This window comes from Rhinolophus hipposideros (genome assembly GCF_964194185.1).
Source record: "Rhinolophus hipposideros genome assembly, chromosome: 13".
Lineage (NCBI taxonomy): Eukaryota > Metazoa > Chordata > Mammalia > Chiroptera > Rhinolophidae > Rhinolophus > Rhinolophus hipposideros.
In genome coordinates this window covers 51,868,242-51,884,944 of record NC_138059.1, presented here as the reverse complement: position 1 = coordinate 51,884,944, position 16,703 = coordinate 51,868,242, and the positions used below count along the sequence as shown (strand labels likewise).

General features: G+C 35.3%; 1 protein-coding gene across 1 annotated transcript in view; it reads right to left on the bottom strand.

Annotated features, from left to right (window-relative positions):
- The window catches only part of LOC308506762 (uncharacterized protein), a 267,868-nt gene that overhangs the window by 194,795 nt on the left and 56,370 nt on the right, over nt 1-16,703 (bottom strand). Inside the window, exon 3 of the mRNA XM_081070665.1 lies at nt 4,128-4,291. Within this exon, the coding sequence (XP_080926791.1) occupies nt 4,128-4,291 (164 nt within the window). The remainder of the gene's footprint in view (nt 1-4,127; nt 4,292-16,703) is intronic.

The following is a 16,703-nucleotide window of genomic DNA, read 5'->3' as shown; positions in this document are numbered from 1 at the left end:
TAATGGCATTTTTTAAAGAAATAGAACTAAAATCATCAGATTTGTTTGGAACCACAAAAGACCCCAAATAGCCAAAGCAATATTTTAAAAAAAGAACAATACTGGAGGTATCACACTCCCTGATTTTTGCTTGTACTACAGGGCTACAATAATCAAAACAGCTTGGTATTGGCAGAAAAACAGACACATAGACCAATGGAATAGAATTGAGAACCCAGAAATAAAACCACATAAATATGGACAGATAATTTTTGACAAGGAAGCTAAAAATATACAATGGAGGAAAGACAGCCTCTTCAATAAATGATGCTGGCAGAATTGGATAGCTACATGGAAAAGAATGAAACTGGACTGCTATCTGTCACCATGTACCAAAATTAATTAAAATGGATCAAAGACTTAAGCATAAGACCTGACACAATAAACTGCATCGAAGAAAACATAGGTACTAAACTTATGGACCTTGTGTTCAAAGAGCATTTTATGAATTTGACTCCAAAGGCAATGGAAGTAAAAGTAAATAAACGAATGGGACTATATGAAACTGAAAAGCTTCTGCACAGCAAAAGAAACTATTGACAAAATAATGAGGCAACCAACTGAATGGGAGAAGATTTTCGCAAACAGTGCCTCTGATAAGGGGCTAATATCCAAAACATACAAGGAACTCATGAAACTCAACAACAAAAAAACAAACAACCCAATTGAAAAATGGAGAGAGGACCTGAAGAGACATTTCTCCAAAGAGGATATACAAATGGCAAATAGACATATGAAAAAATGCTCAATATCGCTAATCAGAGAAATGCAAATAAAAACCACAATGAGATATCACCTCACTCCAGTCAGAATGGCTATCATTAACAAGACAAATAGTAACAAGTGTTGGAGAGGCTGTGGAGAAAAAGGAACTCTCATACACTGTTGGTGGGAATGCAGACTGGTGCAGCCGCTATGGAAGGCAGTGTGGAGGTTCCTCAAGAAATTACGAATAGAATTACCATACAACCCAGCAATCACTTTCCTGGGTATCTACCCAAAAAATCTGAAAGCATTTCTCTATAGAGACACGTCTACTCCAATGTTCATTGCAGCTTTGTTTACGGTGGCCAAGACATGGAAACAACCAAAATGTCCTTCAATAGATGAATGGATAAAGAAGTTGTGGTATATATACACAATGGAATACTATTCGACGTTAAGGAAAGAGGATATAGGAGCATTTGTGACAACATGGATGGATCTTGAGAGTATAATGCTAAGTGAAATAAGTCAGACAGAAAAAGCAGAGAACCCTATGATTTCACTGATATGTGTTATATAAACCAAAAACAACAAAAGAACAAGACAAACAAATGAGAAACAAAAACTCATAGACACAGACAGTAATTTAGTGGTTACCAGAGGGTAAGGGGGTGGGGGGTGGGAGATGAGGGTAAGGGGGATCAAATATATAATGATGGAAGGAGAACTGACTCTGGGTGGTGAACACACAATGGGATTTATATATGATGTAATACAGAATTGTACACCTGAAATCTATGTAAATTTACTAACAATTGTCACCCCAACAAATTTAATTTAAAAAAAATGTAGGGGTCTTTATGATCTTGGGTTTGGCAATGGTTTCTTACATATAACACCAAAAACATAAACAACAAAAGAAAAAAATAGATAAATTGGACTCAATTAAAATTCAAAATGTACTATCAGAAAGACAATACATGACATGGGAGAAAATATTTCCATATCATCTATCTGATAAGGGTCTAGTATTCAAAATATGAAAAGAACTCTTACAAAGCAACAACAAGAAGAAAAGCAATCCAACTGAAAAATAGATCAAGGATTTAAATACCTAATTCTGCACAAAAGATAAAGAAATATCAAACAAGCACATAAAAAAGATACTCAGTATCATTAATAATTAGTGAAATGTAAATCAAAATGACAATGAGATCCCACTATACACCCATGAAGTTTGGCTAAGATTTTATTTTTATTTGACAATAGCAAGTGTTAGTGAGAATGTGGAGAAACTGGAAGCTTCAAACATTGCTGGTACAGCCACTATGGAAAACAGTTTGTAAATGGTACAAACTGTAAAATGGTACAGCCACTGTGGAAAACAGTTTGGCAGTTACTCAATAGATAAACATAGAATTACCATATGGCCCAGAAATTCCACTCCTAGGTATATACTCAAAAAAAAATCAAAACAGTGTTAAAAAAAAATAATACTTGTACATGAGTGTTCAAACAGCACTATTCACAATAGCCAAAGGGTGGAAATAACCCAAATGTCCATTAATACCACGTGTCCCTGAAAATATGACCGGGTCTTATATTAATTTTTGCTCCAAAAGACGCATTAGGACTGATGTTCAGGGGATGTCGTCCTGAAAAGTCATGCTAGGGCTGATTTTCCAGTTAGGTCTTAAATTTGGGGAAACATGGTAGATAAACAAAATGTGGTATTTCCATACAATGAAATGTTATTCAGCCATAAAAAGGAATAAAATAGTGATACATGCTACAGCATGGATGAACCTTGAAAACATGCTAAATGTAAGAAGTCAGACATAAAAGGCCACATATGATTCTATTTATAAAAAAATATATATTCAGAATTCGCAAATCCTTGAAAGACATCTGACTAGAGACTGCTAGCGATTGGGGAAAGAGAGTGAGGAGTAACTGCATAATGAGGTTTCCTTTTGGGGTGACTAAAATGTTCTGGAAATAGTGGTGATGGCTGAACAAAACCGTGAATACACTGCATGCCACTGAATTGTCCATTTCAAAATGGTTAAAATGGTAAATTTTGTTTTGTGTATTTTACCACAATAATAAAGAAAAGATTTATGAAAAGAAACTGTAGGGGGAAAGGAAATGAAAAAAGAAAACAAAAGTTTACCTAAGAACCCTAACAAGAAAACAATTAATCAGAACAAATGAAAACTATGATCAAAGTCAGCAAAAAATTACTAAACCTAAATGAACCTCTGCAAATAAGATATAAATGTAGCATTCCAGGGCTCAAACAAGAGAGAACAAGACAACAGAAAGAAATGAAATTTAGGTAACAGAGCTCAGATTAAAAAAAAGCATCAAACTATGAATGTGATTTCTTGTGGAAGAAGGACATAAGACTAAGGAGTGAAAGGTGCTCCTTTCATAATCCAGAATTCAGAATGATTTAACCCTATCCACACATGAAGGTATAGTTTGATTTAAAAGTAAATTTGAAACAATAAAATAGCAAAACAACAACAAAAACAGCTCAGATTCTTTCAATAAAGTCATTTCTAAAACTATTTCTTACACATGCAAAATAATGACAGTCTTCTTTTTTTTAGTTTTATTTGTAGTGACCATCAACACAAAATTTTTTAAAATGTTGACACATATAGAAAGCATGGAAAGGACAGTTCAAACTAAATTATTAGTTTGGTTCCAAATGGTTCAGACTCTCCTGTGACACATATGGGCTGAGTACATAGGTTGTCGTAAGTCAAACACTCAGGATCATGTGGAAGTGGGTATCCAGTAAGGATTAAAGATACTTAAGGACACTTTTTTCTGATGTTGATTTTATTCTCTATCTCTACCCAGTTCAAAACAATCCTTCTATGCATCCAGTCATTCATTCAACAGACATTATTAAGGTATGTATAAAGTGCAAGGTGCTTGACTCATTTCAAGTTTTGCCTTTGATTGCTAATATTTCTGATCTTAGTTCTGGTCTCCCCTGTCTCATCTTTGCTACCTGCTTCTCCCTGAATCTTGATGTCAATATGTCTAGCTATGACCTAATAACTTCGTGACAACTTCTTTACCCTTCTGTATTTGATAACTTTGTTTTTCCCAGTTTGATCTTGACTTTGAGCCTTATCTATTAGAGCCTCAGCCAGAAAGGTATAAGCCCTTGCTCCTAACAGCCTCAAATATAAAAGCAACGAATGTTCATCTAGTATTTCTCTCTAGCTATTGTCACTTATCATATTGCAGTTTTGTTTGTGTTTAATCTACTTGAGCATGGTTGAGCAAAATTGCTATGAATTATTTTTTATTGATCTTCAATAAAACACATGTACGTAAAATAGGAACCAGGTTTTACTACTTACAGTAAATATGTCTTTGTGGCCATCCTGAAATTGAACTCCATCTGTCCCATAAAGATATATGGGGGCTGAACTTCTACGCAGTCCATATAGTATAATATAAATCTGTGAGCTGGTCCCTGCATTGGGCAAGTCACTGGTGATTATGAAAACTTTCCAGTTACCACCTATAGAAGCACAAATAACACCTAGCATTACAGCAACTTATAAAAATGGAAGACAGAATAACAGGTCATCATAAAGCTAGGAGAGTTCAAAATAGACATAACTTACTATTCTCCACCTCCTCTAGAAAATTCTACAACACAGGACTTAAACTAGGTTTTTAAAATACTCAATAAAATTGCTATGTCCTACAATACAACTGTGGGAATACTTCCTAGAATATCTTTAATAATAAGGTTAGAGAGATAATTGTATCCTGTCATAGTTGGTCATCCTAGATTCCAAGAGAGTCAGACAATTAAGCTTGTGAATTCTTCCTAGAAAAAGTAGGATGAGAAAAAGTAGAGTGAACTCATATCTCATTGCTGAATATCACTATGGTCACCTTCGAAGTACTCCCGTTGGAAAGCTGTGCACCAATGCCAGTGCCTAGTCCAACCTTCAAAGCAATTTTGGAACTATTTTCCTGGAATAGTATTCAGAGCTATCATTGTATTATCCTTGATGTCCTGAATGTCATCAAAATGTCTTTCTTTCAATATTTCCTTTATCTTCGGGTAAAGGAAGAAATCATTAGGGGACAGATCAGGTGAATAGAGAGGGTGTTTCAATACAGTTATTTGTTTACTAGCTAAAAACTCTCTCAGAGACAGTTCTGTGTGAGGTGGTGCATTGTTGTGATGCAAGATCCATGACTTGTTGGTGAAAAGTTCAGGTAATTTTTGTCTAACTTTGTCACGCAGCCTTTTCAGCACTTCCAAATAGTACACTTGGTTAACTGTTTGCCCAGTTGGTACAAATTCATAATGAATAATCCCTCTGATATCAAAAAAGGTTAGCAACATCATTTTGACTCTTGATTTGGACTGATGGAACATTTTTGGTCATGGAAAATTGACTGACTTCCACTGTGCATTTTGACTCTTTGTTTTAGGGTCACATTGGTACACCCATGTTTCATCACCAGTGGACCAAAACGTCGTCTTGCCTCTCCAAAAAGTCATGGCAAACTTCGACTCTCCTTTGTTTTTATTCATGAGTGAGCTCCTTCAGGACCATTTTTGCACACACCTTTCTCATGCCAAGATTTCAGTTAAGATTTTCCTGTTTCTCTATCTATGTTTACTTAGTCTGCTGTGCTTCTCACAGTCAGCTGACAATTTTGACACATGGTTTGATGAATTTTTGCAATGTTTTTCATCAGTTCTTCTCGTTACTGGCCGTCCTCGCCTCTCTTCATCAGCGATGTATTATCTCCCCTCGGATAAACGTTTAATCCTTTTGTACACTGCCATTTTCTTCATGACATTATCTCCATAAACTTGGACTAACATGTCCCTGATTTCACTACCACTCTTGCCAAGTTTAACAGCAAATTTTATGTTTGTTCATTGCTCTAATCCAAGCTCAGACATTCTCGTGGTGGCACACAAAAACATGCAACAACAATAATGAACGCCACTCAGCAAGACACAATAACATCAACACAGCTATGAGATATTGATATACCAAGGTTATGAAACCTTACCAAGCTGTTTGTACAGTGCTGGCAATGTAAGCGCATGATGGCATGTTCACGAACTAAATTGTTAGATCTCATAACTTCTCTTAAATTCCCAGCATTTTGATAAAATATCACCAATATTCTTAGGTCCAACATGTAATATGTGCATTCAGAATTATACTTTTCAAGATCCTTTGAGCTTAGATATTTATTTTCCAAAATAAAATAAAATAAGTAATAATTTATATAAGCATAAAAATTGGAATCAGATAAGTTATCAGAAATTTGAGGAGTTATCTGGTGTAATTTCTTCACTTATTGTTTAAAGTATCCTTAATTAATACATGAAGTAACTGAGTTCAAAAAATGTTAAGTAAGTTTTGTATTACCCAACAACAAATAAAAACAGTGCTAGAAAATATATATTTCATGGTGAATATAACTGAGATTAACTAAACATTATAGCACATTGAAAGTGCATTATTACTTTCAAGGATTTCAATTTAATTTTGCAAGTTTTCTTTAGAGTAAACATCAATAGTTGATCAGTAAGAAAATTGAAAAAATGAAAAATTAGGGAACATACACAAGATTATAGAATTAAGAATATGAGGCAATAAAATTCAGAGCTATGGACTTTTTAACATTCTACTCTTTAGACTGTAATTTCCTCTCTCCCATGTTTAAACTCGTATATTTCCCATCTTGTTCACTCAAGTAGCAATCAAATTCTAGAATCAAATTTTATTATAGGTACAATAAATAAATGATAAATTAATGTATGTTTTTAAAAATCCACTTTAAAACAGTTTATTTTTCCAACACATGGTAAAAAGTCATATTAGGCCACCAAATCATGTTTATTTACTAAACAATCAGTTAGTAAATAAAAATGTCCTTTTAACAAATTGAAGGAGTATAATAAGCTTTGTTTAACAATGGCCAACCAGTTAAATTGCAATTACAAACTAGGAAAACTCTAGCTGTTTTCTGTAGAATAACTGATATGTGAGTGCTTGTTTGAATAAAATGAAATAAAGCTCTTCAGCTTCTGCTGTGTTAGAAATACAGCAAAAGATTTCGGGGTGAATCAATACCTGCTAAATGTACAAGGACCAAATCAATAGGGAAAGAAATTGCATTGTCTAATAACTAAGATGGAAAAGGATGAACAGCATAGGAATCTAAATAAAATTGAAAATAATAAAGCGTGATGTTTTTTTATCGTGGCATTTTTTATATGTTTAAATCACTAAAACCTTAACCTTAGAAGGGAGTATTGTAAAAACTGGAGTAGAATATAAAGATTATCAACCAAGACTCATCTTTTAGTTTAAAACTTACACTTCAATCAATTGATGTGGCCATTGAGTCATTACTAAGTGTCTGGTGTCATAGAGAGAAGTAGATGAAAAACATAAAATGATGTCTTTGACCTCCATTCGAACTTGTACTCTATATGAGGTAGTGAGGACAACATACTAAAAAAACAAACAAAAAAAGAAAATCAGAATATTCTTAATGTAAAATTTGGTGAACTGAGGGCAGGTAACAGAAAAATTAATAAAATAAATAAGAAAAATTTTAATTAAAAAAAGAAAATCTGGCAAAAAAATCAGTAGAAATTAAAGAAGGTACAAAAAACCTCGTGCCACAATCTTTGTAAAGAAGAAGCCAAGAAAAAAGTGAGACAGTATATTTGGAATCTGTAGGGTACATAACCCAGCTTGATAGCAACATTATGGGAGAAAGAAGATGAGTAGATAAAATTCTAAAAATATTCATAACATTTGTTCTACATTAGGCCCCAATTTGAAAAAGAAAAGGTGGAAGAGGTAAGTAAATGGAGTAGAGAAAAACAGGATGCATGAAGTGGATAAATACCTTGATGAAAGACTCAAATTACCATAACAGATACAAAATACCTAGAAAATTTGAATAGCCCTATATTTTAAAAAATAATAATAAATTTATTGTTATTTTTTTTCACAATGAACTGCAGGCCCAGATGGTGATTTTTTCTACCAAACCTTCAGAAAACAAATACCAATCATATACAAATCCTATGGAATAGTTCCCCATTCATCATGTGAGATGAGCATTGTTCTGATACTAAAACCAGACAAATGTATAATAAGAAAACTACAGAGCAATAACCCTCATGAATGTAAATGAAAACATTCTTAACAAAAATATTAGGAAATCAAGTCAACCAAAAACTTCAGGTTTATCCAAGGAATGCAAACCTTAACATTTGGAAATCAGCCAATGTAATTCACCATATTAACATATTAGGAGAATATGGATCACCTCAACAAATTCCAGAAAAAAAGCATTTTGCAGAATTGAATATCCCTTCATGATAAAAATCCATTATTGGAAATGACAAAAATGAGAAACAGGTTATTGGAAACTGGAGTAAAGGCAATTTTTGGTATGAAGTGGCAGAAAACTTGGTTGAATTGTGCTCTTTTATTCAGTGGTGGAACTAGAACTTAAAATTGATGAACTTACACATTTAGCTGAGGAGATTTTTAATCAAAGTGTGGCCTGGTTTCTCCTTGCTACTTATGGTAAAATTCAAGAGGAAAGAGATAAATTTAGGAAGAAATTGTTAAGTAAAGAAAAAATAACACACAAAAAAGCTAGCACTTAATGATTTGTAAAGTCCTCAACTGGTCCAGATATCATGTTCTGGAAACAGACAAGGGCATGGCAGGAAAACTATATGCGAAATAGATTAGGCATGTGATTTATGGATCCAATCAACCATCTCAGCAGAAGCCAAGAGTAGAGATGGAGCTATCCAGAAAGACTCTGTAGAGAACTCTTGTGTCTAATGATGTGGATCTCCATAACAGCCACAAAAGACAAGGTTTTCAAGAATTTTATTCCAGCAGATAAAAAGGACAGAGATGGGATGAAATGAGGGAAGAATGATTCTGAGCGCCAAAGAGGGTGGAGCCACTGCTCTGATGCACTGAGAGAGCAGGGCCACCAAGCTGGGGGGACAATCGAATGGGGCTGTTGTCCTAGCAGGGACTAGAGAACAAAGCAGTAAGACATAGAGGATTATTCTCAGGCCTTTAAATCTAATGGAATTTTGCCCTGCTGGGTTTCAGACTTGCTGGGATATGTGCCCCCTTTTTTCCTTCTAATTTCTCCCTTTTGGAATGGGACTGTCTGTTCTATGCCTCTCCTACTATTGTATTTTGAAAGAAGATAATTGGTTTTCTATTTTTCACAAGTCTGTAGATGAGAGGTGTTGCGTCCTGCACAACACAAGCCGTGGGAAGGCGAGGAAGGCGGCGAGGGTTAAACTCTCATTAAAGAGACAGAGACTCAAATATAGTTAAATCACAGAGGACCAAGGGACCCACAGCCTCAAGGGACTGGAGCCCCGAATAGGGTCACCGTGGGTATTTATTGATTTTTTACAATAGAGACCACATGATTAGGGGCAGGGTCTGCGAAACTCTTACACCACACAATAATCATTCATTCCAAATCCCATAATCATCCCAAAGCAACCGATGCATACCATCCCCCAAATGACCAAGGTGTAGTGCATACAATCCCTGGGGGAACAAGTCTCAAAAGATAAGATTATCCCGTAAGCCAAACAGGAGGGGCGAGATGCTATTGTTCTAATGGGTCCATTACACCTGAGGGTAAAGGACAACAGTTGAGGCATGCGTCAGCAGCTTCTCAGAAGAGGAGGGGCACAGCTACCTCCTAACTTTACATTAGCTCATGGGGATCCTAGGGGGGGTCCCATCTGGCTTAGGTTGTTTCTCCCGTGAGAAATCTTACCCGTCTTTGACTGCAGACCCTGCTTACAAGGACCAAACATGGAGACTTAGAGTAGCATAAACTCAACCCCAATGAGGGACAATCCCGCAGGGTCACCTTTCCCTAAGGAAAGATTGGAGGGGACAGACTGCTAGGTTGCTGTGTGACTACAGAGAGGACTTTTGGCCCAGGGTAGATGATACTCAGTGTCTCACTCATACCCGATTTAGATGATATCAAAGATGATATGATGATATTTAAATGATATTTTGGACTTAAAGTTGAGGTTGAAATAGTTAAGACTTTGGAGACTGTTAAATGTGGTAAATATATTTCATACATGGGAACACATGAATTTTCCAGGTCCAGAAGGAGGACTGCTGTGGGTTAAACTGTGTCCCCCCAAAAATATGTTCAAATCATTATTTCTGGCACCTGTAAATGTGACCTTATTTGGAAACAAGGTCACTGCAGTAGTAATTAATTAAGATGAACTCACACTTCAGTAGGGTGAATATGTAGTCAATTATGACTGTTGTTTTTATAAGAAGAGGAAAAGATATACAGAGACAGAGAGAGAAGAGTGCCAGGCAAAGATTGGAAATATCCAGCTGCAAGCCAAAGAATGCCAATGAGTGCCTGCAACCACCAAAAGTTAGGAAGAGGCAAGAGAGGTTCTTCCCCTAGAGCCTTCAGAGAAAGCAAGACATTCCCATTATCTTGATTTTGGATTCTAGCCTCCAGAACCGTGAGAAAATAAATTCCTATTTTTTCAAGCTACCCTGTCTATGGTAATTTGTTACAGAGCCCTAGAAAACTAATACAAAAAGAGACTATTGTTGCAAATTGTGCTATATAAATGAATACAACTCAGCAATTAAAAGGCGTAAACTACTGATATAAAAAAAATTGGATGAATGTCAAGATTTATCAAAGTCCTAGTAACAAAAGAGTATATACTATATGATTCCACATAAGAAATTCTAGGAAAGGCAAACTTATTTGTAGTAACAAAAAGCACACGGGTTCTTTCCTAAGGCCAGGGGTGGTGGAATTATCTGCAAAAACCATGAAGAAACTATTAGGGATGGTAGAATTATTCTATATCTTGATTAAAGTGGTAGTTATACAGGTGAATTCAACCGTCAAAACTTATCACACTGTAAACTTAAAATGTGTGTATTTTATTTATGTAAATTATACTTCAATATAATTGATTGTTTTAAATGTCAAATAAACGAAAATTTGTAAAAGCCTTAACTGAAATGATAAAGTTGAAAAAAAGGCACACAAATGAAAAAAGGACTGATTTATTTCATTTCAAACAACTCATACAATCAATCAATAAAACAAAACAAAACATGGATTTCAAAATAGAAAAATGGACAAGAATATGAATAATCAATTCATTAAACACACACACATGTAACAAAGAAACAGAAAATATTCTCAACCTCCCTTATAAAGAAAGGCAAATCAAAACAAGACATTGCTTTTCATCTATCAGATTGGCAAAATCTTTAGTTTTATAATATCTAGTGCAGTGAGAGTGGGTCTTCTCACACACTGGCATCAGTGTAGTTTTCTGTACCTTTTTTGAAGGGCAGTTGGCAATATTTATGAAAATGTACAATGCACATACCCTTTGATCTAATATTGTTACTGCTATAATTTATACTTACAAATATGGCAAACCATGTGTACTAAAGGCATCCTTCAAGAGACTCCTTGGAATAGTGAATATCTGGACATAACCATATATCTTTTTTTTTTTTTTTTTTTTGGATGGTGCAGATCACAGTGGCCCATGTGGGGATTAAACTGGCAACTTTGGTGATATTAGCACCACGGTCTAACCAACTGAGCGAACTGGCCACTCCCATAACCATATACCTTTTAATACAGAATCAGTCAAAGAAATTATGAGAGCCACAATGAAATATTACACAACGCAACAATCTTAAAAGAATGACTAAAGCAAAATATGACACAGTTTGGAAACTATAATCTCAATTTTATAAATAAAAGAAATATCCATATATGTCTATGTATATACGCTGACATGCATATTTAAAATTTAGGGGGGAAAAAACTGAAGATATCTTTGAATAGAGTTTAAAAGTTGGAGCTAAGGAAATGTTAAATTTTTTTATATTTGCCTACTCTATATGATTTTTACCAAGTGCCATTATGGTAAAAATGCATATTATGGATGAAGAGTTTTTCAGGAGTATCAGGATATAGAAAAGTTATGTCTGAATTCTTCCAAAATAAAATGTTTTCACCTTATGGTTTTAAAAATTCTCTCTAGAATTATCCTTTTACATTTCCAAAGTTCCTTATAAATCACATGCCAGCTGGTCTTTCCAGTGAAATATAAGAAACTCACAAGAAAAAATAAAAAAAAAAAACTTTGATGACCTACAAGCAATGTCAAACAGGATGGAATGAACCATTTCTAGAAGTCAGTATGTTGCGACTATAAGTGCCACGATAAATATATATCTCAGGCTACCGAATGTCATGACTTTTCAATTAATCTGAATAATATTATTAATCTGAATAATAATATTATTTAATATTTCAATAATATTTCACTTAATCTGAATAATAATATTATTGTGAGGAGAGTAGTAGAAAGAGGTCTTTGAAGTCTACACAGAACCATCTTGAGATACACAATTTGAAACTTAGTTTTAGATAACAACCTCTCCGTCTCAGTTTCTTCATTCAGAAAATGGAAACTATACACTCATATGTTTTTAATGAGAGCTATATCAGATAACATTTGTATCTGACATATAGTAGTGCCTGGTACAAAAGAGTCACTTAATAAAGGGAACTTATTATTATCATTGTAATTGTTATAGGATTACCTCTTTTCTGTCAATTGACCATGCATTCTCAACAGGGACAATATCACTCCCAAAGGAGGAAAATTGGTTTTTGGAGTGCAAAGAGCTTAAATATTACAATGGCTAATGATTCTTCTAAACTCAACCCTACCCAACAAAATATTATTCTTTAGTAGTAATTTCTCGTTAGTAGAAGGCAATAATGAAAAAAGTTGAGAATTAATGAATTAGGTTAATAACTCACTTAAGAATTACATATAAATTACGTACACAGTTATCCTTCATAAATTTCAAAAAATAAAATGTTTACATAAGTGAAAATTAATCTCAGGAGTTATAAAATTAGAGAAATAATGCCTAATCCTGTCTACACACTTGCATGACTGCAATTCATACAAGCAGCAATAAAAAGAAACATGAAAGTAAGAGAATCAGCCTTCAGGACATAGTTATCTAGCCACTGAAAGACAGCAGGATCAATAAGGAAATTTATATTGTGTTAGCCAAATATAAATCACAAATACTTGGGATTAAACCATTGAAAATCTTATTCCAAGGAATGCAACAAGCACAGAGTGTTTAATCTCAGATATATTATTTAAAGAAGACTGTACAAAATCAGAATTAGCCATAAAATATTTCTGAGTAGTGGGAAGTATAGAACAAATGGAAGAGAATCATGCCAAACGAGACTTCCTTTTTGCTTTCTGCCTCCTAGAGTAGCAAAATACCAATTCAAGAATTCAAAACAATGATGACATGCCTATTTACAAATAGGCAGGGTCACTGTGTGTGGTTCTCTGTGGCATTCTTCTACACACTGCCTTTCAGCACTAAACTGACTTGATTTGGCATCTTTCTTCAGTCTCTATTTTCACCCAGGAATGGTAGGTCCAAGGCTAATTCACTGGCTGTGATATTCAGCAGTGGGGGGAAATTACAAACTACGGAGTCAGGGCTTTGGTGTCCAGCTACTGGTTAAACAGAGTTTGAAGAACAGGAAAATAGAAGAACATAGACTCACCAAAGCAATTTTGAAAGAGAAAAGTTGAAAAATTTACACTATCTGGTTTTGAGGCTTACTATGAAGCTACAGTAATCAAGACAGTGGGATTTGGCATACAAATAGACACACAGATCAATGAAATAAAATAGAGAGTGCAGAAATACTCCCACATATATATGGTTGACTGATTTTCAACAAAAAACTGTCCTTTTCAATTCAAAATATTTCAATGAAAAAACAACAGATTTTTCAACAAGAAGGGATGGAATAGTTGGATACACATATGAAATAAAATACACCTCAGCCCTTGCCTCCTACCATATACACAAAATAACTTTAAATAGGTCAAATATACCCAATGTAAGAACTAAAACTATAAAACTCCTAAAAGAAAACATAGGAGAAAATCTTGTCATTGGGCTAGGCAGAGATTTCTTTGATAGGATATGAAAGACATAAACCATAAAAAGAAAATAAGTTAAACTTTACCAAAATTAAAAACTTTTGTTCAATGAAAGTCTCACCATTAAGAAAATGAAAAGGCAGCTCAAAATTGCAGTTAAGTTATAAAACAATTACCCTTGAGATCCACCTGAAGACTAGTTGAACAGCACTCCTATAAATAAGGATATAAAGAAATGTTGATGTGTCAACACTGGTAGGATGAGTGCAGATGTGAGAGGGCTAGTCTGACACCCACATGTGGCAGTCAAGAATTGAGAGGGATCTCTCAGCTGCAGAGGTCCCTGCTAAAGAGTGAGAGGTCCCAGGCCCACACCAAGCTCTCCAGCCTGGAGCACCAGTGCTGGGAACAGGTATCCCCACAACATCTGGCTGCAAAAATCAGCAAAGATTCTGTCTGGGTGAGATGGGGGGATGCTGGAGACCCACACAATCCTCTTAAAGGGTCTGCTCAAAGACTCACTCACTTACAAACACTCACCCTTAGTTTGAGCAAAGGGAGAGCAGCTTGAAAATTGTCAGTGACATTTGGGGAGGAATTGAATTGTCTGGCCTCAGGACAAGGAGTGAAGGGGCGGCTCTCTCCCAGACAGAAGTGCTGGCAGGTATGATTGTTCCTTTGCTAAGCCATCTCCCCACACAGCTGGCAGGCAGGCACCATTGTTCCTTTGCTGAACCCTCCCACCACACAGCCAGCAGATGCAGGCAGAAGTGCTTGGCAGGCACCATTATTCCTTTGTTCCTTCACCCCATCCAGCCTATAGGAACAGGCAGGTGACATATATAATATCTCCATCACACTGGCTAACACTGGTCACCGACTCTGGAGATTCCTTGACACTCCACCCCACCCAACACTCATACCACCCTGAAACTCTTTCAGAGACTGTTCCTCACAAGATGCTGACCTCAGCCTACAATGTAGACTTTCCTAAAATCTCTCAAAGGTCCACACACTCCAAACAAACTGGGGCTGGCCTCCATATCCCCTGTACCTCTTGCTAAGTGGCCCCTGGCACTAGTGGCAGCCAGCCTCGATTGGCAGCATAGCCTCGCCCAGGCACCTCCAAACCCAACAGAGGCAGCTACCAACTGCATAGTATTTTATAGCTCCTACCAGGTGGTCACAGGCCAGGCACAAGCCTGTACTCTTTTTACTAAGAAGTCAGTATCCATATTCTTCAGTTTTGGAAATTTGTTTTATATTATTTCTTTGATTTTTTCTCTTCTGTTTCTTTGTTCTTTCATTTTAGAATTCCTAATATGAATATCATCTTAAGATGATGAACCTCTGGATTAACCATTTTTTTCTATTTACTTTTTTCTCTCTTTAAAAAATAAACTTTATTTAGATACAATTTACATTCAACAAACTCCCTAACTTCAAGTGCACAATGTAATGGGTTTTGACTAATATGTGCAGTTATATAACTACCACTAAAGTCAAGATATATAACATGTCCATCACCACAAAACATTTTTTCATGCCCCTTTGTAAACAATTTCCTATTCCCGTTTGCCAAGCCCTTGGAAACTGATGATTTTCTTTCTGCAACCATGGTATTTTTTGCCCCCTAGAATTTCATGTAAATGGAATCAGTATGCAATTTTTGATACTTGCTTCTGTCACTTAGCAAAATGCTTTTGAGATTCATTAATGTTGCTTGAATCAGTAGTTTGTTTTTCTTCATCATTGAGTGATAGGCCATTTTATGGATATACCACAATTGTATATCCATTCACCAGTTAAAAGACATTGGAGTTATTTTTAGTTTTTGGCTATTATGAATGTAAATTATATAGATATTCATGTAGAAGTCTTTTTATAGTACATATGTTTTTATTTCTCTCAGGTAAATACCCAGGATTGAAACTGGTAGGTCATGTATTTGTATGTTTAACTTTATCAGAAATTGCCATCTATTTTCACAAGTGTCTGTACCATTTTACATTCCCATCAGCAATATGTGAGAATTTTAGTTGCTCTTTTTTCTTGCTTACATGTGGTATTAACAGTTTTTTTTTTTAAATTTACCTCCTTGTCATCCATTCGTCCATCAACAGACACCAAAGCAACCATTTCATCTTGGTCATTGTAAACAATGCTGCAATGAACATACGGATGCACCTATCCCTTCGAAGTAGCATTTGGGGTTTCTTTAGATAAATACTCAGAAGTGGAATTACTGGGTCTTTCTTTGTCTATTGTTATAGTCTTTGTAGTTTGTTTGTTTGTTTCCATTTTCATGAAACATCTTTTTCCATGCCTTTACTTGCAGTCTCTGTGTGTCCTTCAATCTGAAGTGAGTCTCTTGGAGGCAACATATGTAAGGGTCTTGCTCTCTAACCCACCCTACCTTTTGATTGGAAAATTGAATCCATTTACATCTAAAGCAATTATTGATATGTAGTTATTGCCATTTTGTTATTCATATTTTTTATCCTTCTTTTTCATCTTAAAACAGTCCCTCCAAGACTCCTTATAATACCGATTTGGCGGTGATGAGCTCCTTTAAATTTTCTTGTCTGGGAAGCTCTTTATCGGTCCTTCAATTCTAAATAATAGCTTTACTGGGTAGAGCAATCTTGTTGTCAGTTAAAAGACATTGGAGTTATTCTCATCTGATTCTCATCATTTAGAATATTTCCTGCCAATCCCTTCTGTCCTGCAAAGTTTCTGTTGAGAAATGACCTAACAGTCTTACAGGAGCTCCCTTGTAGGTAACTAACTGCTTTTCTGTTGCTGCTTTTTAGATTCTCTCTTCGTCTTTAACCTTTTTAATTACATATGATGT